The following is a 24270-nucleotide window of genomic DNA, read 5'->3' on the forward strand; positions in this document are numbered from 1 at the left end:
TGTGTTTTATTTGTGTCTTATGGTTGATAAGATTATAAAGAACTAATACGAGGTGACGTTTGTAGGTCTTACGTAGAGATGCTTGTAGATTTAAACTGGAATATCACTGACTTGCTGTTAACACACCAGTATTTTACACTTTTACTGTAAATCTAGAACCAATTTATGTATAACAATATACGCAGGTGGCAAAAGTACACACATTCTTTACTCAGGCAGAAAAACAGATACTACGTGTGAGAAAGGTAGAAGTGCTGATTCAACTTCTTGACTTGACTTGTCAAATTAAGAAACTACAGCTCTGAAATGTTCTCAAAGTATAAAGGTATCACTGGAGAGCATTTCTACTGGCCATTTCTGTGCAAAGCTAATTGAAATTCATGTCATATTGATATAATTTAAAGGTAGAATCAGTAGGATTTGTGCGAGCTGTTCCTAAACACACCACAAAGTTTATTGTTGAGTCCGATACCCAGGACCGACATTTTGCGTTGGTAAAGTGCCCCGAGCACAGCAACAAACTGAGAAAACAAGAAAATCCAGGCAGAGGGCTCCCAGGTGTCTGCAGAAACAAGACACTGACACACCTCCTGTCCCCATTTCCCCTCTCTGTCTTTTTCCATCTTACTACGTCTGCAACAAGTTGAAATCAGTCTTGTGATGTTGGGAAGGCAGCATGCGAAAAGCCAAAAATAAAAGTAATCGATAATTCCCCTCAAATGCAACCAGCCTGTTTTGAAAATGTAAGAAGTAGAGAGTACTGATATTTGTGTGAAAATGAAGGGAGTAAAAGTAAAAAGTTGTAAGAAAAGTAAATACACAGAAAGTAAAATACAGTTACCTGAAAAGTGCAGTACAGTAGTGAAGTATTTGTACTTTGTTCAAGCATACCTCTGTTAATATATTGTCCAATATTCCTAAATAACAAAACAAGTTAACGGTGATAAACATTTTTGACAACGCTCAGATTTTGGCAGAATCTGGCAACACTTCTTAGGGTTTCACAATGTAATTGACAATCCAAGACGGCAGTTTTTGTAAAAGATTAACGTAAATTTGGATTCAAATCACTTTTTATAGTTAGTAACTTTTCGTGTACTTGTTTCTCTTACTTACAGGAGTTTGAAAATAAAGTCGTACAACTGTTTAATGTTCATTCTCTTCTACTGTTAAAGGTTGCAACTGTCGAGAAGGATTCCTTCAGCGCCACACTTCAGTGGATTTTATTATCTGCACATTTTCATGTTCCCAAAAGCCCTCATGAAGTTCTGCTCGGATATCTTAATCAAACACCTTAAAAACACATCCTGAAGCCGCAGATGAACAATCTTTGCGCATGCTTTATGATAGTCAACCAAGTGTGTGTTTCTCACGCGCAATGATCGCTGCATCAGAAACTTTATGGCTGCCACATCACGGTGTCTCATCTGGCTGCCGGCTATATAAGCTGCCATGTTCAGCATCTCAAGCATGTTGCAAGGGGAACGAACTCACCATGTGGACTCTTGTGGTTCTCTGCAGCGTGATCGCCTCATGTGGAGTGCGAGGTATTGTCCGCTACTCTCTTGCTTTTGTGTTTTGACCGACATTAGACTGAGCAGTAGTTGGAAAGATCGTCTTTGTGTTTTCATAGTCTTCATGATAGAGGTTTTGTCTGTGGTTTTCCTTTAAGTGGCCAGTAATCTGACATTTTGTCTCGTTTGTTTTTCTCATAATCCCTCAGGTGATAACTGGTGGACTACATTGGCTCAACCTGAGGAAACGGGTATAAAATACAAATATTATACGCATTTTCCTTGGTTTGAGTTTTCAGCACACATCCAAATTGTTGTTGTCTCTATCTGAATTACTTGATTTGTTGTTGCTTTCAGATGATTTCCCCAGTTTTAACTGTTTCAGCTTAATCAGAGCCATTGGCTGAATGTATTAAGAGTGTAAGGATCTGTGTTTGATCCTATGGACACTGTTAATGCTTGTCTTTAAGTGTTATATCTCTTGGTCTCCCTCCTTGCTTGGTCACCAGATTATACATAATGCGATGCAACGGCACTCGATGCAGGCAAAATTAGTGCCACCTTAATAAGATGCATATTGTCAGATAATCAAATGTTCTGTTTCACACAAAAAGGTTGTTATTTATTCACTATGATTTTTAGTTGTATGATTGCTTTCATTTCATTTTGTCATTCATTTGTAATTTGTCCATTATTGGTGAATAATGTCTCTTTCAACTTCCAAAATCCCCAGTAACTTCAGATGCATCGTGTGGTGGCTACCTGCATTCGAGCAGTGGCACTTTCTACAGCCCTGGCTATCCAGACAATTACCCGGATCATTCAGAGTGTATTTGGTACCTCAGATTTGGAAGTGGAATTGTGCAGCTCAACTTCCCGTTCATATCGTAAGCAACGCTCTGCATACCCAGGAGGCCCCTGTTATCACTAACCTGGTATTGTCTCCTGCTTTAAATTCAAACCTCTTTTCTTCTTTCACAGCATTGAGGATCATCCCAGCTGCATGTATGATGCCATTTACGTCTATGATGGCTTCAACACCGCTTACAGGCTTCTGGGGAAGGTGTGTGGCAACACCACTGCCACCTTCTACTCCACTGGTGTTTACATGACCGTGCGTTTCAAGAGTGACGGTAGCATTAGCTCCTCAGGATTTCGTGCTGACTACCGAGTTGTAGGTGCGTCGCAATGATTGTGATCAAGATGTTTATGTATTTTACACAACACGTGTCTCCGTTTTAATTCCGTCTACAAGTCTCATTACAACCATGTAGAGAGTGATCTCAGTGATGGGAATTGTTTTGTCTGATCTCTCTGCAGCTCAAGGGTCCTGCAGGTACAACTGTGGCTACCAGGTTGGAAGCTGCTCTTGCTCTTCAAGCTGTGAATACAGAGGAAACTGTTGTTCAGACTATTATGGTAAGCAGTGATGGAAAGCAACAAAGAACATTTGCTCAAGTGAGTTTTTGAGGTTCTTTCCAATCTTCAATTCTTTGTGTTCTCACCTTTTGGTGAACTCAAAAGCAGTGTGGTCGGTGCCTCTCGCCATGTATCGGATGTCGATGAGCTGTTATCAGTTCTACCAACTTTTTACGCAGTTTGATTTACATAACTATTCACACAAAGAGGTAAAGAGTAACTAAGAGGTTTAACAGAGTCACAAAAAGCATGTCAATTATACTATTTTTAATACTTTTAGTATATTTCACTGTAATTACTTCTGAACTATTACTTTAATAGGACCATTGTTTTCTTTAACTTTACTTTTTGTTGACTCTGGTAGGAGAAGTCTGAATCCCACCTGGTTACAGGCATTATAATGATATAACAGAAATAGCTGATGGTCTCGTTTGCTTGTTGCTTATTTGCTTCAGATTACTGCCTGGCATCGACTCCGGAAACACCCAGCACCCCAGGTATTTATCTGTCTTCATGAACAAACAGTTCTGATACTTCTGATAACAACTCTCTTCTTTTGTGTCTGAGCAACTTTAGATTGAGCAGTGCTGGAAAGATCATCTTTGTGTTTTCATAGTCTTCATGATAGGGTTTTTGTCTGTGGTTTCCTGTGCTCTCTGGTCTTTAAGTGTCTGATACTCATTTTGTCTCATTTGTTTTTTCTTATAATCCATCAGGTGATAACTGGTGGACTGTAGATGATGTCGTCACAGGTATTTAACTGTCTTCATGGCAGAACATTTCTAAGGCCATAGCTCCATCATATTCATTTCTCCTCACAGAGAATTGTAAATACTGTGGTTAAGACTGTGTCCTCCTGTGTCTCTCAGATCAACCCTCATGTCGTTACAACTGTGGCAGTCACATGGGAAGCTGCTCCTGCTCAAGCTCCTGTCAATACTATGGCAACTGTTGCCATGACTACCACTGTAAGTGCCACGTCTAACAAATCAACAGTATGAACAGGTTCTGCATCCATCCCTCTCTTTGATGCTGTTGTCCAGACTGTATCGGTGATGGAAAGTAACTAAGAACATTTACCCAACTGAGTTTTGAGGTCCTTTACATCTGTATTTCCAATCTATAATTCTTTGTGCTTTAACTCCACTACATTTCTGAGGAAAATGTTGCATTTTTTACCCCCCATTTAACTCATTTGGCAGCTATAGCTACTAATGTATTTTCAGGTAAATATTTTTTATACAACAACATATGCTGAGTTTATAAAATACAATGAATAGTTAAAGCCTGCAAGTGGTTCAGACCGGCTCCATCTGGACCTACTACAACAGTGAAATGGTGCTGATGTATTTAGTGTTAACAATAATGTAATATGTGCCAATGTACTGTCCAGTTTTCTGTGGAATGAGTATATTTCCTTTGAATACTTAGAGTACTATTACTTTACTAGGACTATGAAGACGTAGTATCTTTAACTTTCCCTTTTGGTTGACTCTGGAGGCAACAGATGAGGAGGGTGAAACAAAGTAAACTATGATTTAGTGTCATTCTGTCTCACCAAATGTATCCTCAGCACGCCATCATTAAAATGGTTATTATTTTATGACTTGTCAAGTCTGAACCCAACCTGGTTAGAGGCATTAGAATATTAATTGTACATAAAAAGCCAATCTTCTTGCTGATGGTCTGGTTTGCTTTTTGCTTATTTGCTTCAGATGAGTGCTTGGAAACGACTACGGTTCCAGTCACCACAGGTATTTAACTGTCTTCATGACCAAACAATTCTGATACTTCTGATAATGTACTCTTTCGCTTTTGTGTCTGAGCAACATTAGACTGAGCAGTAGTTGGAAAGATCATCTTTGTTTCTTTATAATCTTCATGTTAAGGTTTTTGTCTGTGGTTTCCCGTACTCTCACTAGCCATTAAGTGGCCGATACTCTGAAATTTTGTCTCGTTTGTTTTTTCTTATAATCCACCAGCTGATAACCGGGAGCCTACACATGACTACTTCACAGGTATTTAACTGTCTTCATGACCAAACATTTCTAAGGCCATAGCTCCATCATATTAATATCTCCTCACAGAGAATTGTAAATACTGTGGTTAAGACTGTGTCCTCCTGTGTCTCTCAGATTTTTATCCCTCATGTCGTTACAACTGTGGCAGTCACATGGGAATGTGCTCCTGCGAAAACTCCTGTCAATACTATGGCAACTGTTGCCATGACTACTACTGTAAGTGCCACGTCTAACAAATCAACAGTATGAACAGGTTCTGCATCCATCCCTCTCTTTGATACTGTTGCCCATACTGTATCGGTAAGCAGTGATGGAAAGTAACTAAGAACATTTACTCAACTGAGTTTTGAGGTCCTTTACATCTGTATTTCCAATCTATAATTCTTTGTGCTTTAACTCCACTACATTTCTGAGGAAAATGTTCCATTTTTTACCCCCCATTTAACTCATTTAGCAGCTATAGCTAATAGTTTCTTTTCCGAAATACATTTTTCATACAACAACATCTGCTAAGTTTATAAAACACAATGAATCGCTGAATACTGCAACTGGTTAAGACCAGCTTCATCTGGACCTACTACAACAGTGAAATGGTGCTGATTTATTTAGTGTTAACAATAATGTCATATGTGCCAATGTGCTGTCCAGTTTTCTGTGGAATGAGTACATTTCCTTTGAATACTTAGAGTACTATTACTTTACTAGGACTATGAAGACGTAGTATCTTTAAATTTCACTTTTAGTTGACTCTGGAGGCAACAGATGAGGAGGGTGAAACAAAGCGAATTAGAGTCATTCTGTCTCACCAAATTTATCCTCAGCACGCCATCATTAAAATAGTTAGAATTTTATTACTTGTCAAGTCTGAACCCAACCTGGTTACAGGCATTAGAATATTAATTGTACATAAAATGCCGATCTTCTTGCTGATGGTCTGGTTTGATTTTTGCTTATTTGCTTCAGATGAGTGCTCGGAAACGACTCCGGAAGCACCCAGCACCCCAGGTATTTAACTGTCTTCATGAGCAAACAATTCTGATACTTCTGATAACATACGCTCTTGCTTTTGTGTCAGAGCAACATCAGACTGAGCAGTAGTTGGAAAAATCTTTGTGTTTTTATAGTCTTCATGATAGGGTTTTTGTCTGTGGTTTACCGTGCTCTCATTGGTCTTTAAGAAAAGAAAAGAATATGAAACAAGAACATTCACATTGATGAGTGATTCATTTTCTTAAATTTCATGATCCTAAGATTATACATCATGTGGTGGTTACCTGTATGGCTACAGTGGAAGTTTTACCAGCCCAAACTATCCATCTGCGTACCCACATTATGCAGACTGTATCTGGTACATCAGACCAGGATACTCAGTCATTCGGCTGTGGTTCTCTTCTGTCAAGTAAGTATACAGGAGGCCATTTGTGATCACTAACAACTATTGTGTTGAATTATCTTTTGCTTTAAATTCAAACATCTGTTTTTTTTCACAGCATTGAGAGTTGTGGAAATTGTGGTTGTGATTCCGTTTCCGTCTACGATGGCTCCAGTACCAGTAGCAGTCTTCTGGGGAAGGTGTGTGGCAGGAACACTGCCACTTTCTACTCCACCGGTTCTTACTTGACCGTGCGCTTCAGGACTGACAGTAGTGCTAGCTACTCAGGATTTCGGGCTTTCTACGAAAATGGGGGTACGTCACAATGACTACTGTTGTTTATGAATTTCAAACAATGTGCAGTATCTTAATTGTAATGACATCCATAAAGTCTAAGTGTAGAGAGTGATTTCAGTGATGGGAATTGTTTTGTTTGAACTTTGTGTAGCTCAAGTTTCCTGCAGAGATATTTTTTATCACAGTTGCTGGTTTATCTGAATGTTTAGTTACACAGTGTAACAGTACACCCTTTTTTTTCTCTGTCATGAAGATTACTTCAGCACTGAAAGCCCTGTCACAGGTATGAAAACCTCTCAACATCCTATTTGCGAAAAATAAAACATTAAAATATGAATTACTTAAATGTTTTATACTCTCCTGCGTCTCTCAGAACAGCCGTCATGTCGTTACAACTGTGGCTGGAACCTGGGAAGCTGCTCCTGCACAAGCTCCTGTCAATACAATGGAAACTGTTGCCCTGATTACTACGGTAGATATCATATCCCTTAAAACTATGGTCACAATCTTAACTGAAAAGCATCCTGCATCACACTGAAATATACTACTTCAATACCATTCCTCATAAGATAATTAACTGAATTATTATCCAAAGATTTCATTGAAAAATGACTGTAAAGTGAGATGAACTGGCATTTTTTCCACATAATATGATGTATTTAGTGTTGAAGCAGGATGTTTGTGCTGGACATGATGTGGGAGATCATTCTAGAAAACTACACCAAATGACTCACAGGAGAGAAAAAACTGTATGATTTGGAATAGAGAAAAGACATGACAATGAATACAATGACTTTTAGTTGAATTTGAAGTCATGTCATGGGTTCTCTCAGAAAAATATTTAACAACGCAAACTGAGGCCAAGTCATTCCAGTCTCATTGAAAACAAGACAAGCCCTGATCTCTTCCAATTAAACAATTAATGCTGTCTTAAAAATACGTCAGCATCAACCAATCTGTCGGTTTCCAAATCATCAAACTTTACCAAGTAAGTAAGGAGGAAGCAATCTTGGCTTATGTTTGTGATCTGAGATAAGGCTACCTTGTCTTGATGTAACTTTACCTAAATGTCACAAGTTAGCTAGCTAGTTAAATAGCTCCTCTTCGGCCTCTCCTGTCGACGTCACTCAACCTCTGGAGCCGTTCTTCGCTCTAAGAGTGTCTCTGGGCTCATAAGGAGAAGCAAGCAGGCCGGCTGCATGTAAAGCAGGCTGTTCTGCTGCTGCTGCTGCGCCTGTCCGCTTCATCAAATGAGCCCAGAGACACTGCATCTGTGACAGCCAGATGTTGGTGTGTTTAATGGCGGGGAAACTACATCTCACAATCCGCTGCATCAGCTTACCTCTGGCTATTTGCTTTAACAAACAAACAGCAAGAAAAACATGTCAACCCATTAACACCAGACAACAACTGAAGATACAGTTTGGAAATAATAACCTGTCAGCTACGTTTAACAGAGATTTTCATGGCCCTGGTCATCTGCTCGACAACAAGAGGGGGAGAGATCAGTGGGACTGCGTCCCAGTGTCTGTACTGTGTCCTCATTTAGCCTGTCTGTCTCTAGAAAGTACCACACTGGCCAGAATTCTTTCATTCTGATCAACATATAATTAAAGTGAGAGGCTTCCTATCAAAGCCAAAGACAAAGAGGTGTAAGAGATTGTAATTATTCTATCTTCCTCTCTCTGACATGTAGATCACTGCTCATCAACCACAGAATGGCCCACCACAGGTATGAAACCCTCTCAAAAACCTATTCGTGAAATAACGAAACATTAGAATATCAATTACTGAAATGTTTTATACTCTCCTGCGTCTCTCAGAACACCCCTCATGTCGTTACAACTGTGGCTGGAACCTGGGAAGCTGCTCCTGCACAAGCTCCTGTCAATACTATGGAAACTGTTGCCCTGATTACTACGGTAGGAATCATGTCCCTTAAAGCCACGGTCACAGTTTTAACTAAAAAGAATCTTGCATCACACTGAAATACACTACTTCAATATCATCCCTCATAAGATAATTTCGGGAATTATTATCCAGTGATTTCATAGAAAACTGACCGTACAGTGATATGAACTGGCATCTTTTACTCATAATTTAATGTATTTAGTGTTGAAGCAGGATGTTTGTGCTGGAAACACTGTGGGGGTTAGTTGTATTTTAAGTCATGTCATGGGGTCTCAGATGTCGCTTCAGTTTCTTGGTTTGATTCTTTTTTGAAGGAAACAAATGGGTCAGACAAGCTTGACATTAGGAGATTTGGTGATGCCGGTTCCATTTTGCCGGGTACGGCCGTGTTTACTGAAGCAATATTGCTTCTAGAAGCCAACAGCAAGGAAGAACATGTTTGAACATAGCAAAACAGCGCAAATTGAGGCCAAGTCATCCCAGTCTCAATGAAAACAAGAGATGCTCTGATCTTTTCCAATTAAACACAATTAATGGCGTCTTAAAAAATATGTCAGCAACAACCAAACTGTCGGTTTCCAAATCTTTTAAACTTTACCAAGTAAACACGGAGGAAGCGAACTTGGCTGATGTTTGTGATCTGACGATAGGCTACCTCACCTGAGCCAGTCAGTCTGTCAGATTACTCAGCACTTACACAGATATGATGTGTTCATATTATTTTGTTCACAGTTGCTGTATAAACAGCAGGTGCATCATCATATTTGAAACTGTGGTCTAGAGTTCTCAACTCCACTACGTTTCACAGGAAAACATCAAATGTTTTACCCCCCATTTAACTTATTTGGCAGCTATAGATACTAGTTTCTTTTCAGATATACAATTTTTCATACACCAACATATGCTGAGTTTATAAAATACAATGAATAGTTGAAGATCATATGAGTGGTGGCAAATCATTTTGGTGAACTCAAAATCAGTGTGGTCGCTGCCTCTCATTATGTATCAGATGTTGCCGAGTTGTTATCAGTTCTACCAACTTTCTACAGTTTGATTTACATACAGTGACTGTTCACACAAAGAGTTAAAGAATAACTAAGAGATTTAGATAATCAGTATTTCACAGAAAGCAAGGATGGCCACAATTTGAATAAAAGTTTTCGCAACAGAATACAGAATACATAAATTATCTCCCTGACACTTTGGAGGGAGCCCGACCCCTAGTTTGGACACCAATAGACTAAATTACACCACTGTAAATAAACTGGTTCAGACTGGCTCCATCTGGACCTACTACAACAGTGAAATTGTGCTGATTTATTTAGTGTTAACAATAATGTCATATGTGCCAATGTACTGTCCAGTTTTCTGTGGAATGAGTAAATTTCCTTTTAATACTTAGAGAGTACTATTACTTTAGTAGGACTATGAAGACGTAGTATCTTTAACTTTCCATTTTGGTTGACTCTGGAGGCAGCAGATGAGGAGGGTGAAACAAAGTAAACTATGATTTAGTGTCATTCTGTCTCACCAAATGTATCATCAGCACGCCATCATTAAAATAGTTATAATTTTATTGCTTGTCAAGTCTGAACCCAACCTGGTTACAGGCATTAGAATATTAATTGTACATAAAAAGCCAATCTTCTTGCTGATGGTCTGGTTTGCTTTTTGCTTATTTGCTTCAGATGAGTGCTCGGCAACGACTCCGGAAGCACCCAGCACCACAGGTATTTAACTGTCTTCATGACCAAACATTTCTGATACTTCTGATAACATACTCTCTGGCTTTTGTGTCTGAGCAACATTAGACTGAGCAGTAGTTGTGTTGTTAAAGTCTTCATGAAAGGGTTTTTGTCTGTGGTTTCACGTGCTCTCACTGGTCTTCAAGTGGCCGATACTCTGACATTTTATCTCATTTACTTTTTCTTATAATCCATCAGGTGATAACTGGTGGACTGTAGATGACGTCGTCACAGGTATTTAACTGTCTTCATGGCCAAACATTTCTAAGGCCATAGCTCCATCATATTCATTCATCCTCACAGAGAATTGTAAATACTGTGGTTAAGACTATGTCCTCCTGTGTCTCTCAGATCAACCCTCATGTCGTTACAACTGTGGCAGTCACATGGGAAGCTGCTCCTGTTCAAGCTCCTGTCAATACTATGGCAACTGTTGCCATGACTACTACTGTAAGTGCCACGTCTAACAAATCAACAGTATGAACAGGTTCTGCATCCATCCCTCTCTTTGATACTGTTGTCCAGACTGTACCGGTAAGCAGTGATGGAAAGTAACTAAGAACATCAACTCAACTGAGTTTTGAGGTCCTTCACATCTGTATTTCCAATCTATAATTCTTTGTGCTTTAACTTCACTACATTTCTGAGGAAAATGTTGCATGTTTTACCCCCAATTTAACTCATTTAGCAGCTATAGCTAATAGTTTCTTTTCCGAAATACATTTTTCATACAACAACATCTGCTAAGTTTATAAAACACAATGAATCGCTGAATACTGCAACTGGTTCAGACCAGCTTCATCTGGTCCTACTACAACAGTGAAATGGTGCTGATGTATTTAGTGTTAACAATAATGTCATATGTGCCAATGTGCTGTCCAGTTCTATGTGGAATGAGTTCATTTCCTTTGAATACTTAGAGTACTATTACTTAACTAGGACTATGAAGACGTAGTATCTTTAACTTTCCCTTTTGGTTGACTCTGGAGGCAACAGATGAGGAGGGTGAAACAAAGTAAACTATGATTTAGTGTCATTCTGTCTCACCAAATTTATCCTCAGCACGCCATCATTAAAATAGTTATAATTTTATTACTTGTCAAGTCTGATCCCAACCTGGTTAGAGGCATCAGAATATTAATTGTACATAAAAAGCCGATTTTCTTGCTGATGGTCTGGTTTGATTTTTGCTTATTTGCTTCAGATGAGTGCTCGGAAACGACTCCGGAAGCACCCAGCACCCCAGGTATTTAACTGTCTTCATGAGCAAACAATTCTGATACTTCTGATAACATACGCTCTTGCTTTTGTGTCTGAGCAACATCAGATTGAGCAGTAGTTGGAAAAATCATCTTTGTGTTTTTATAGTCTTCATGATAGGGTTTTTGTCTGTGGTTTACCGTGCTCTCACTGGTCTTTAAGAAAAGAAAACGAAACAAGAACATTCACATTGATGAGTGATTCATTTTCTTAACTTTCATGATCCTAAGACTATACATCATGTGGTGATTACCTGTATGGCTACAGTGGAAGTTTTACCAGCCCAAACTATCCATCTGCGTACCCACATTATGCAGACTGTATCTGGTACATCAGACCAGGATACTCAGTCATTCGGCTGCGGTTCTCTTCTGTCAAGTAAGTATACAGGAGGCCATTTGTGATCACTAACAACTATTGTGTTGAATTATCTTTAGCTTTAAATTCAAACATCTGTTCTTCTTTCACAGCATTGAGAGTTGTGGAAATTGTGGTTGTGATTCCGTTTCCGTCTACGATGGCTCCAGTACCAGTAGCAGGCTTCTGGGGAAGGTGTGTGGCAGGAACACTGCCACTTTCTACTCCACGGGTTCTTACTTGACCGTGCGCTTCAGGACTGACAGTAGTGCTAGCTACTCAGGATTTCAGGCTTATTACGAAGTTGGAGGTACGTCACAATGATTACTGATGTTTATGAATTTCAAACAATATGCAGTATCTTAATTGTAATTACATCCATAAAGTCTAAGTGTAGAGTGATTTCAGTGATGGGAATTGTTTTGTCTGAACTTTCTGCAGCTCAAGTTTCCTGCAATGATATTTTTTGGTCACTTTTGCTGGTTTACCTGAATGTTTAGTTACACAGTATAACAGTAAACCCTTTTTTTCTGTCATGAAGATTTCTTCAGCACTGAAAGCCCTGTCACAGGTATGAAAACCTCTCAACAACGTATTTGCGAAAGAATAAAACATTAAAATATGAATATAGTTACACAGTATAACAGTAAACCCTTTTTTTCTGTCATGAAGATTACTTCAGCACTGAAAGCCCTGTCACAGGTATGAAAACCTCTCAACAACCTATTTGCAAAAGAATGAAACATTAAAATATGAATTACTGAAATGTTTTATACTCTCCTGCGTCTCTCAGAACAGCCGTCATGTCGCTACAACTGTGGCTGGGACCTGGGAAGCTGCTCCTGCACAAGCTCCTGTCAATACTATGGAAACTGTTGTCCTGATTACCATGGTAGGTATCATGTCCCTTAAAACTATGGTCACAATTTTAACTGAAAAGCATTCATAGAAAACTTACTGTACAGTGATATGAACTGGAATCTTTGTGGATGTTTGTGCTGGACATGCTGTGGGAGATCATTCTAGAAATCTACACCAAAGTGATATTACTCATGGGAGAGAAAAACTGTATGCTTCGGAATGGAGAAAAGACAATGACAATGAATACAATAACTTTTAGTTGCATTTGAAGTCATGTCATGGGGTCCCTAAGAACATTTTTTTAACATAGCAAAACATTGCAAATTGAGGCCAAGTCATTCCAGTGTCATTGAAAACAAGAGATGCCCTGATCTCTTCCAATTAAACACAATTAATGCTGTCTTAAGAATATGTCAGCATCAACCAATCTGTCGGTTTCCAAATCATCAAACTTTACCAAGTAAATAAGGAGGAAGCTATATTGGCTGATGTTTGTGATCTGACATTAGGCTACCTCGTCTTGATGTAACTTTACCTAAATGTCACAAGTTAGCTAGCTAGTTAAATAGCTCCTCTTTGGCCTCTCCTGTCGACGTCACTCAACCTCTGGAGCCGCTCTTCGCTCTAAGAGTGTCTCTGGGCTCATAAGGAGAAGCAAGCAGGCCGGCTGCATGTAAAGCAGGCTGTCCTGCTGCTGCGCCTGTCCGCTTCATCAAATGAGCCCAGAGACACTGCATCTGTGACAGCCAGATGTTGGTGTGTTTAATGGCGGGGAAACTACATCTCACAATCCGCTGCATCAGCTTACCTCTGGCTATTTGCTTTAACAAACAAACAGCAAGAAAAACATGTCAACCCATTAACACCAGACAACAACTGAAGATACAGTTTGGAAATAATAACCTGTCAGCTACGTTTAACAGAGATTTTCATGGCCCTGGTCATCTGCTCGACAACAAGAGGGGGAGAGATCAGTGGGACTGCGTCCCAGTGTCTGTACTGTGTCCTCATTTAGCCTGTCTGTCTCTAGAAAGTACCACACTGGCCAGAATTCTTTCATTCTGATCAACATATAATTAAAGTGAGAGGCTTCCTATCAAAGCCAAAGACAAAGAGGTGTAAGAGATTGTAATTATTCTATCTTCCTCTCTCTGACATGTAGATCACTGCTCATCAACCACAGAATGGCCCACCACAGGTATGAAACCCTCTCAAAAACCTATTCGTGAAATAACGAAACATTAGAATATCAATTACTGAAATGTTTTATACTCTCCTGCGTCTCTCAGAACACCCCTCATGTCGTTACAACTGTGGCTGGAACCTGGGAAGCTGCTCCTGCACAAGCTCCTGTCAATACTATGGAAACTGTTGCCCTGATTACTACGGTAGGAATCATGTCCCTTAAAGCCACGGTCACAGTTTTAACTAAAAAGAATCTTGCATCACACTGAAATACACTACTTCAATATCATCCCTCATAAGATAATTTCGGGAATTATTATCCAGTGATTTCATAGAAAACTGACCGTACAGTGATATGAACTGGCATCTTTTACTCATAATTTAATGTATTTAGTGTTGAAGCAGGATGTTTGTGCTGGAAACACTGTGGGGGTTAGTTGTATTTTAAGTCATGTCATGGGGTCTCAGATGTCGCTTCAGTTTCTTGGTTTGATTCTTTTTTGAAGGAAACAAATGGGTCAGACAAGCTTGACATTAGGAGATTTGGTGATGCCGGTTCCATTTTGCCGGGTACGGCCGTGTTTACTGAAGCAATATTGCTTCTAGAAGCCAACAGCAAGGAAGAACATGTTTGAACATAGCAAAACAGCGCAAATTGAGGCCAAGTCATCCCAGTCTCAATGAAAACAAGAGATGCTCTGATCTTTTCCAATTAAACACAATTAATGGCGTCTTAAAAAATATGTCAGCAACAACCAAACTGTCGGTTTCCAAATCTTTTAAACTTTACCAAGTAAACACGGAGGAAGCGAACTTGGCTGATGTTTGTGATCTGACGATAGGCTACCTCACCTGAGCCAGTCAGTCTGTCAGATTACTCAGCACTTACACAGATATGATGTGTTCATATTATTTTGTTCACAGTTGCTGTATAAACAGCAGGTGCATCATCATATTTGAAACTGTGGTCTAGAGTTCTCAACTCCACTACGTTTCACAGGAAAACATCAAATGTTTTACCCCCCATTTAACTTATTTGGCAGCTATAGATACTAGTTTCTTTTCAGATATACAATTTTTCATACACCAACATATGCTGAGTTTATAAAATACAATGAATAGTTGAAGATCATATGAGTGGTGGCAAATCATTTTGGTGAACTCAAAATCAGTGTGGTCGCTGCCTCTCATTATGTATCAGATGTTGCCGAGTTGTTATCAGTTCTACCAACTTTCTACAGTTTGATTTACATACAGTGACTGTTCACACAAAGAGTTAAAGAATAACTAAGAGATTTAGATAATCAGTATTTCACAGAAAGCAAGGATGGCCACAATTTGAATAAAAGTTTTCGCAACAGAATACAGAATACATAAATTATCTCCCTGACACTTTGGAGGGAGCCCGACCCCTAGTTTGGACACCAATAGACTAAATTACACCACTGTAAATAAACTGGTTCAGACTGGCTCCATCTGGACCTACTACAACAGTGAAATTGTGCTGATTTATTTAGTGTTAACAATAATGTCATATGTGCCAATGTACTGTCCAGTTTTCTGTGGAATGAGTAAATTTCCTTTTAATACTTAGAGAGTACTATTACTTTAGTAGGACTATGAAGACGTAGTATCTTTAACTTTCCATTTTGGTTGACTCTGGAGGCAACAGATGAGGAGGGTGAAACAAAGTAAACTATGATTTAGTGTCATTCTGTCTCACCAAATGTATCATCAGCACGCCATCATTAAAATAGTTATAATTTTATTGCTTGTCAAGTCTGAACCCAACCTGGTTACAGGCATTAGAATATTAATTGTACATAAAAAGCCAATCTTCTTGCTGATGGTCTGGTTTGCTTTTTGCTTATTTGCTTCAGATGAGTGCTCGGCAACGACTCCGGAAGCACCCAGCACCACAGGTATTTAACTGTCTTCATGACCAAACATTTCTGATACTTCTGATAACATACTCTCTGGCTTTTGTGTCTGAGCAACATTAGACTGAGCAGTAGTTGTGTTGTTAAAGTCTTCATGAAAGGGTTTTTGTCTGTGGTTTCACGTGCTCTCACTGGTCTTCAAGTGGCCGATACTCTGACATTTTATCTCATTTACTTTTTCTTATAATCCATCAGGTGATAACTGGTGGACTGTAGATGACGTCGTCACAGGTATTTAACTGTCTTCATGGCCAAACATTTCTAAGGCCATAGCTCCATCATATTCATTCATCCTCACAGAGAATTGTAAATACTGTGGTTAAGACTATGTCCTCCTGTGTCTCTCAGATCAACCCTCATGTCGTTACAACTGTGGCAGTCACATGGGAAGCTGCTCCTGTTCAAGCTCCTGTCAATACTATGGCAACTGTTGCCATGACTACTACTGTAAGTGCCACGTCTAACAAATCAACAGTATGAACAGGTTCTGCATCCATCCCTCTCTTTGATACTGTTGTCCAGACTGTACCGGTAAGCAGTGATGGAAAGTAACTAAGAACATCAACTCAACTGAGTTTTGAGGTCCTTCACATCTGTATTTCCAATCTATAATTCTTTGTGCTTTAACTTCACTACATTTCTGAGGAAAATGTTGCATGTTTTACCCCCAATTTAACTCATTTAGCAGCTATAGCTAATAGTTTCTTTTCCGAAATACATTTTTCATACAACAACATCTGCTAAGTTTATAAAACACAATGAATCGCTGAATACTGCAACTGGTTCAGACCAGCTTCATCTGGTCCTACTACAACAGTGAAATGGTGCTGATGTATTTAGTGTTAACAATAATGTCATATGTGCCAATGTGCTGTCCAGTTCTATGTGGAATGAGTTCATTTCCTTTGAATACTTAGAGTACTATTACTTAACTAGGACTATGAAGACGTAGTATCTTTAACTTTCCCTTTTGGTTGACTCTGGAGGCAACAGATGAGGAGGGTGAAACAAAGTAAACTATGATTTAGTGTCATTCTGTCTCACCAAATTTATCCTCAGCACGCCATCATTAAAATAGTTATAATTTTATTACTTGTCAAGTCTGATCCCAACCTGGTTAGAGGCATCAGAATATTAATTGTACATAAAAAGCCGATTTTCTTGCTGATGGTCTGGTTTGATTTTTGCTTATTTGCTTCAGATGAGTGCTCGGAAACGACTCCGGAAGCACCCAGCACCCCAGGTATTTAACTGTCTTCATGAGCAAACAATTCTGATACTTCTGATAACATACGCTCTTGCTTTTGTGTCTGAGCAACATCAGATTGAGCAGTAGTTGGAAAAATCATCTTTGTGTTTTTATAGTCTTCATGATAGGGTTTTTGTCTGTGGTTTACCGTGCTCTCACTGGTCTTTAAGAAAAGAAAACGAAACAAGAACATTCACATTGATGAGTGATTCATTTTCTTAACTTTCATGATCCTAAGACTATACATCATGTGGTGATTACCTGTATGGCTACAGTGGAAGTTTTACCAGCCCAAACTATCCATCTGCGTACCCACATTATGCAGACTGTATCTGGTACATCAGACCAGGATACTCAGTCATTCGGCTGCGGTTCTCTTCTGTCAAGTAAGTATACAGGAGGCCATTTGTGATCACTAACAACTATTGTGTTGAATTATCTTTAGCTTTAAATTCAAACATCTGTTCTTCTTTCACAGCATTGAGAGTTGTGGAAATTGTGGTTGTGATTCCGTTTCCGTCTACGATGGCTCCAGTACCAGTAGCAGGCTTCTGGGGAAGGTGTGTGGCAGGAACACTGCCACTTTCTACTCCACGGGTTCTTACTTGACCGTGCGCTTCAGGACTGACAGTAGTGCTAGCTACTCAGGATTTCAGGCTTATTACGAAGTTGGAGGTACGTCACAATGATTACTGATGTTTATGAATTTCAAACAATATGCAGTATCTTAATTGTAATTACATCCATAAAGTCTAAGTGTAGAGAGTGATTTCAGTGATGGGAATTGTTTTGTCTGAACTTTCTGCAGCTCAAGTTTCCTGCAATGATATTTTTTGGTCACTTTTGCTGGTTTACCTGAATGTTTAGTTACACAGTATAACAGTAAACCCTTTTTTTCTGTCATGAAGATTTCTTCAGCACTGAAAGCCCTGTCACAGGTATGAAAACCTCTCAACAACGTATTTGCGAAAGAATAAAACATTAAAATATGAATATAGTTACACAGTATAACAGTAAACCCTTTTTTTCTGTCATGAAGATTACTTCAGCACTGAAAGCCCTGTCACAGGTATGAAAACCTCTCAACAACCTATTTGCAAAAGAATGAAACATTAAAATATGAATTACTGAAATGTTTTATACTCTCCTGCGTCTCTCAGAACAGCCGTCATGTCGCTACAACTGTGGCTGGGACCTGGGAAGCTGCTCCTGCACAAGCTCCTGTCAATACTATGGAAACTGTTGTCCTGATTACCATGGTAGGTATCATGTCCCTTAAAACTATGGTCACAATTTTAACTGAAAAGCATTCATAGAAAACTTACTGTACAGTGATATGAACTGGAATCTTTGTGGATGTTTGTGCTGGACATGCTGTGGGAGATCATTCTAGAAATCTACACCAAAGTGATATTACTCATGGGAGAGAAAAACTGTATGCTTCGGAATGGAGAAAAGACAATGACAATGAATACAATAACTTTTAGTTGCATTTGAAGTCATGTCATGGGGTCCCTAAGAACATTTTTTTAACATAGCAAAACATTGCAAATTGAGGCCAAGTCATTCCAGTGTCATTGAAAACAAGAGATGCCCTGATCTCTTCCAATTAAACACAATTAATGCTGTCTTAAGAATATGTCAGCATCAACCAATCTGTCGGTTTCCAAATCATCAAACTTTACCAAGTAAATAAGGAGGAAGCTATATTGGCTGATGTTTGTGATCTGACATTAGGCTACCTCGTCTTGATGTAACTTTACCTAAATGTCACAAGTTAGCTAGCTAGTTAAATAGCTCCTCTTTGGCCTCTCCTGTCGACGTCACTCAACCTCTGGAGCCGCTCTTCGCTCTAAGAGTGTCTCTGGGCTCATAAGGAGAAGCAAGCAGGCCGGCTGCATGTAAAGCAGGCTGTCCTGCTGCTGCACCTGTCCGCTTCATCAAATGAGCCCAGAGACACTGCATCTGTGACAGCCAGATGTTGGTGTGTTTAACGGCGGGGAAACTACAGCTCACAATCCGCTGCATCAGCTTACCTCTGGCTATTTGCTTTAACAAACAAACAGCGAGAAAAACACGTCAACCCATTAACACCAGACAACAACTAAAGATACACAGTTAGGAAATAATAACGTGTCAGCTATGCTTGACAGAGATTTTCATGGCCCTGGTTGTCTGCTCGACAACACGAGGGAGTGAGATCGGTGGGACTGCGTCCGAGTGTCTGTACTATGTCCTTATTTAGCCTGTCTGTCTCTAGAAAGTACCACACTGGCCAGAATTCTGTAATTCAACATATAATTAAAGTGTGAGGCTTCCTATCAAAGCCACTTTTAGTCAGTTGAATCAGGATGTGTCTAAGACAAAGAGGTGTAAGAGATTGTAATCATTTTATCTTCCTCTCTCTGACATGCAGATCACTGCTCATCAACCACGGAATGGCCCACCACAGGTTAGAAAACCTCTCAACAACCTATTTGTTAAATAATAAAACATTAAAATATAAATTACTGAAAGGTTTAACATCTCCTGTGTCTCCCAGCTCAGCCCTCATGTCGTCACAACTGTGGCTGGAACCTGGGAAGCTGCTCCTGCTCAAGCTCCTGTCGATACAATGGAAACTGTTGTCCTGATTACTACGGTAGATATCATATCCCTTAAAACTATGGTCACAATTTTAACTGAAAAGTATCTTGCATCACACTGAAATACACTACTTCAATACCATTACTCATAAGATAATTAACTGAATCATTACCCAAAGATGTCACAGAAAACTAACCGCATCTTTTCCACTTAATATGATGTTCACACAGTGACTTTTAGTCAGTTGAACCAGGATGTGTTTAAGACAAATAGGTGTAAAAGATTATAATCATTTTATCTTCCTCTCTCTGACATGTAGATTACTGCTCATCAACCACGGAATGGCCCACCACAGGTATGAAGACCTCTCAACAACCTATCTCGCGTGGTGGCCTACTACTCACCAAGCTCAACCCTCACTTTTGCAGGATCTTCAGTGTGCAAAACAAGCCTGCTGCAAACACTTCACTGAAATGACCCTCATGTTATCTTGTCCACTTTTAAGCAACCCCCTGCGGAGGCTATCTGTTTGGCTCTGGCAACTTCACCAGCCCAAATCACCCCTCCTTCTACCCAGACAACACCTACTGTACCTGGCGTCTTAGAGCTTCGAGCGACCAAAGAATCTTCCTGGCATTCACGTACCTGCAGTGAGTGAAGAATAGACTGCTCTCTGGGGATCATAATCATCACATAAATGAGCAGCTTTATTATGTGAACTACAAATGGAGAAATGATGTGATGACAGAAATGAATCACATAGATCTCTAGAATAGCATAACTTAAAAAGTAAAAAAATACAACAAACCTGCCAATAGAATTAAGTTAGGCTCTAAACTGAGTAAGTCAATCATTTCTTATCATTTTCTTAAAAAAACAGATTGGAGAGCTGCTGTGAGTGTGACTACATTAAAGTCTATGATGGATCGTCGTATATGGGGACAATGTGCAACAACAGCTTGGCTACTTTCCACTCTTCCTCCAACTCCATGACTGTGGTCTTCCGGAGTGATAGCCGCGTGGTTGCCCGAGGTTTCCGAGCTGAGTTCATAAGCTCTCTGCCAACGAGCTCAGGTACAGTTATTGTATATTTAATAGTAGGTATAAGAGTATCTAGTTTTGATTTGGTTATTAAATGTGATGAACCCTAATGTCCAATGGGGATTGTAAAGGGATGGTCTAATAAAAAGATGCTTTTGTTGCAGTGTGGGTAATTAGGATTCAGAATTAAATTTTTTGGGGGACTAAAAGTAGCCTCTTCTGCTTTTCTTTTTAATCCCGTCTCTTGATTCCTCCAGCTTTACTCAAGTGCAGAACAATCTCCTTTCTAATTGTAGCATTAGCATGCCCACATCCTCCTTCATCAGATGGTCAAACTTCTTGTGTTTTCTACGCTCACTATCTTAATTTAGCCTGATACTAAGTCAATCTGAAGTAATTATTCACTTGGGCAATTTTGATAGATCGAAAGTAAGCAGATCACTAGAGTTACTTTAATTCACTGTGACATTCACATGAGTGTCTGTACCAAATTTAATTGCGATCCATTTAATTAAATGTCATTTCATTCAAACGACCAAATGTCAACCTCAGATAACACTTTAGATCAGGGAACACATTAACTGGTAGTTGCTTATTAGCATGCATATTACCTATTTTAAAGTTATTAATGCCTTGTTCTACATAACCATATTCTACAACTCCTAAGCCAGTAAAGGAAGATGAGAAAATGAAAATACAGTCATTATCTGCTCACTCGCATGCTGATGAAAAATCAGGTGGAGTTTCTCTGTTTGCAAAACATTTCTGGGGCTTCACTGAAAAACACAGTTGCAGTGTAAAAAGGCCCTCAATGCATTGTTGAGCTTGAAAAAAGGGTGTAAATAACTTATTTTCCAATTAATTTGCTGTCTCTGGGCTTCTACAGGGAGACTTGGATTACACCCTACAAACTATATGTCTTTTGTATTTTTACCTTACAAAATCAGTCCCCATCCACTTCAGTTCTTTAGGAGAATTCTGCAATGCTGTTAAGCTCCAGAAATGTTTTGTCAACAAAGAAACGTCACCTGACTTCCCATTGGCATGGGAGTGTGTAGAAAATGACTGAAGTTTCATTTTAGTGGTTAATAAGTGTTGAACTACTAGTGAATTCATTTTGAGAAGACCTGACTTTAGAGTGGTTAGAAAGTTTTTTGGACACTTAACACTTGTAGTTTGGAGTCTGTGGTGTTACACCTTTAAAGTAATAAAGACTGCTGAAAATGTCTTGTGAACACGGTCCTTCGGCAGGTCAGGTTACGTGTTCCTCAGACAACATGAACATCGTGGTTCAGAGGTCTTACCTGAACTCTCTCGGCTACGACGGCGACAATCTTTACCTGAATAACCCAAGCTGCAGACCCCAGATTTCCAGTTCGCAGGTTATCTTCAGGTTCCCGATTGAAGGTTGTGGCAACGATAAAAAGGTAGCAAACCCATGACCGACTGGAAAACATTAACAATATACAGCACTTCCCACAAATTATGGGAGAATTACATGTCAGTGGAATCTTGTGTGTGACTATTTTCCACTATCCTTTACCTTGAACAGATTGAGAATGGCAGAGTTGTGTACACCAACACTCTCCGGGCTGACACCTCCAGCTACGGAGAGATCACACGGCAGGTTCACTTGAAGATAAACGTGGCCTGTCAAATGGATCAGGATTCAGTGTCCCAGATCATGTACCTTGTCGAACATACTGGTAACAGCAGCATTGTAGGCACAGGCAAATTCAACACCAGCATGAATTTCTACACATCCGGCAGCTTCTACTACCAGGTGTGTTCGGGTAGTAAAGGGACTGTACAGAAAAATCTGTTGCTTAATACACGCTGACACTTTGAATTTATACTCTCAGGTGACTCAAGTGCCATACAAGGTGACGCTCAACCAGAACTTGTATGTCCAAGTGGATCTGAGCAGGCAATCGAGCAATCTGGTCATCTTCCTTGACACCTGCGTGACATCACCATCACCCCATGACTTCGAGAACAGATCGTACTACCTGGTCCGTAACGGGTAAGATGAGAATGTACCTCACGTACCTCAGAATCTCAACTGAAGGAAGAAATAACAGTTTGGACATTATGACATCGATGTTGTGTTGTGGAGATATTAACTGAAGTTAGTGTGCTAATCAGCCCACCTATTAGGTTCAAAGCTCCTGTGCTAGTGGTGTTAACACCCCCAGTACTCAGTCCGCCCTTAGCTTGGCCTGCTAGCTGCATGGCTAACTGAGCTAATTCGCTAACAGTAGCTATAGTTACGTAGCAGCAGTTGTTCTGGTGATGTGCTGCCCTCTATTTGTTTTAAAATTCAACAGGATGCCAATACTTACATATTGCACCTTTAAGTAACTGACCTGCCCTGAGCCCCTGTTCCTGTTCTCTATGTAAGAAAAGGTCGATTTGCGTAATTAATGCTGAAACTTCTAGTATAAAAGTTTTGGATAATTGATCATCAGTAATGTGGATATAATGTCTAATGGGGTATTATCATTAGAACAGTCTGGTAGGATCAGAACATTATAATTTTACATTACATGCAGGATACGCTGAAGATTAAACGTTAACGTCTTTGGTGTGTTTCTCTCATCACGTCAGAGAAATTATAATGAAATGTCTCTGATGGTCTTTTCTAAGTAAATGTTGATATACACAATATAATGGATAAAGAAGTGTTTACATTGGTTTCCTATAAACCTCTCAAAATCTACACAATTTTGTCTGCCAGCAGACACTTTGAAAAGGAAGGTTAACTTGTCATTACTCTTCTGTTAACTTTACATATTTATAATACCAGTATTGTCCAGTAACAGTTTCTCGTTTCACCTCCAGATGTCCCGTGGACAGCACCTACAGGCCCTACTACAACTGGCCTCCGTCCCTATGCCCGTTTCACATTTAAGGCCTTCCAGTTCCTGCGAGCCGCGGAGTCGGTGTACATCCAGTGCAAGGTCCTGATATGCCAAGCCTCTGACAGCAATTCCCGCTGCCACAATCCGCCTAACTGCAGAAATCGTGTGGCCAGAGACCTGGGGACAGAACACGACAGCCAAACTCTGGTCCTGGGTCCCATCCAACTCAGAGGTCTGTAACCACTTGTGCCTGGTTTTAAAACGGATAGCGGATCAATTGAAGGATGATATCAGTAAGAAATTTAACTGTGTTCTCATGATCTAAAGACAACATTCTAATAGAAAACATTTCACCACTTCTCTTCTCTAGCCTCTGAGAAAAAGGAAGAAGGGACTAAGGAGCAGGACGAGGCTTAAGCTGACACAGCAGTGAGCTGCATCATATTTACCAATCATCACTACCATTCTGTTCACTGTCACACTTTACTATAATCGACCTTTCTTCTCTCTTCATTACCTGATTAAAAAGACAGCATCAAAAGACAATCTGTGTTTGTGTATTTCATTATGAACATCAAATATTAACATCCCATAATAATACAAATAATACTGCTGTTAGTGACAGAAAAGAAGATGTGGAGGAAAAGAACA

At 39.6% G+C, this 24270-nt stretch overlaps 1 protein-coding gene across 14 annotated transcripts in view; it reads left to right on the forward strand.

The window, feature by feature from the left end:
* The first annotated feature begins 1476 nt into the window (after positions 1 to 1476).
* The window catches only part of LOC115596696 (deleted in malignant brain tumors 1 protein-like), a 40144-nt gene continuing 17350 nt past the window's right edge, over positions 1477 to 24270 (forward strand). The window contains exons 1-48 of one of the 14 annotated variants that reach the window (XR_003986946.1): positions 1477 to 1547; positions 1724 to 1765; positions 2248 to 2401; positions 2496 to 2692; positions 2835 to 2933; positions 3389 to 3430; positions 3650 to 3685; positions 3803 to 3901; positions 4649 to 4687; positions 4916 to 4951; positions 5069 to 5170; positions 5918 to 5959; positions 6206 to 6353; positions 6445 to 6641; positions 6877 to 6906; positions 6997 to 7095; positions 8320 to 8355; positions 8447 to 8545; positions 10223 to 10264; positions 10478 to 10513; positions 10631 to 10729; positions 11484 to 11525; positions 11770 to 11917; positions 12010 to 12206; positions 12438 to 12467; positions 12569 to 12598; positions 12690 to 12788; positions 13920 to 13955; positions 14047 to 14145; positions 15823 to 15864; positions 16078 to 16113; positions 16231 to 16329; positions 17084 to 17125; positions 17370 to 17517; positions 17610 to 17806; positions 18040 to 18069; positions 18171 to 18200; positions 18292 to 18390; positions 19548 to 19583; positions 19674 to 19772; positions 20037 to 20072; positions 20223 to 20367; positions 20598 to 20791; positions 22010 to 22185; positions 22311 to 22541; positions 22621 to 22781; positions 23600 to 23851; positions 23990 to 24165. Coding sequence is in view for 13 of the 14 variants with exons in the window: in XM_030442018.1 (XP_030297878.1) it covers positions 1496 to 1547; positions 1724 to 1765; positions 2248 to 2401; positions 2496 to 2692; positions 2835 to 2933; positions 3389 to 3430; positions 3650 to 3685; positions 3803 to 3901; positions 4649 to 4687; positions 4916 to 4951; positions 5069 to 5170; positions 5918 to 5959; positions 6206 to 6353; positions 6445 to 6641; positions 6877 to 6906; positions 6997 to 7095; positions 8320 to 8355; positions 8447 to 8545; positions 10223 to 10264; positions 10478 to 10513; positions 10631 to 10729; positions 11484 to 11525; positions 11770 to 11917; positions 12010 to 12206; positions 12438 to 12467; positions 12569 to 12598; positions 12690 to 12788; positions 13920 to 13955; positions 14047 to 14145; positions 15823 to 15864; positions 16078 to 16113; positions 16231 to 16329; positions 17084 to 17125 (2626 nt within the window). In the remaining variant the exon portion in view is untranslated. Of the gene's footprint in view, positions 1548 to 1723; positions 1766 to 2247; positions 2402 to 2495; positions 2693 to 2834; positions 2934 to 3388; positions 3431 to 3649; positions 3686 to 3802; positions 3902 to 4648; positions 4688 to 4915; positions 4952 to 5068; positions 5171 to 5917; positions 5960 to 6205; positions 6354 to 6444; positions 6642 to 6876; positions 6907 to 6996; positions 7096 to 8319; positions 8356 to 8446; positions 8546 to 10222; positions 10265 to 10477; positions 10514 to 10630; positions 10730 to 11483; positions 11526 to 11769; positions 11918 to 12009; positions 12207 to 12437; positions 12468 to 12568; positions 12599 to 12689; positions 12789 to 13919; positions 13956 to 14046; positions 14146 to 15822; positions 15865 to 16077; positions 16114 to 16230; positions 16330 to 17083; positions 17126 to 17369; positions 17518 to 17609; positions 17807 to 18039; positions 18070 to 18170; positions 18201 to 18291; positions 18391 to 19547; positions 19584 to 19673; positions 19773 to 20036; positions 20073 to 20222; positions 20368 to 20597; positions 20792 to 22009; positions 22186 to 22310; positions 22542 to 22620; positions 22782 to 23599; positions 23852 to 23989; positions 24166 to 24270 lie in introns of those variants that run through there. The other 13 variants (XM_030442018.1, XM_030442010.1, XM_030442019.1 and 10 more) reach the window with 13 other exon arrangements.

The sequence above is a fragment of the Sparus aurata genome, chromosome 15, assembly GCF_900880675.1.
Source record: "Sparus aurata chromosome 15, fSpaAur1.1, whole genome shotgun sequence".
NCBI classification, from domain to species: Eukaryota; Metazoa; Chordata; class Actinopteri; order Spariformes; family Sparidae; genus Sparus; species Sparus aurata.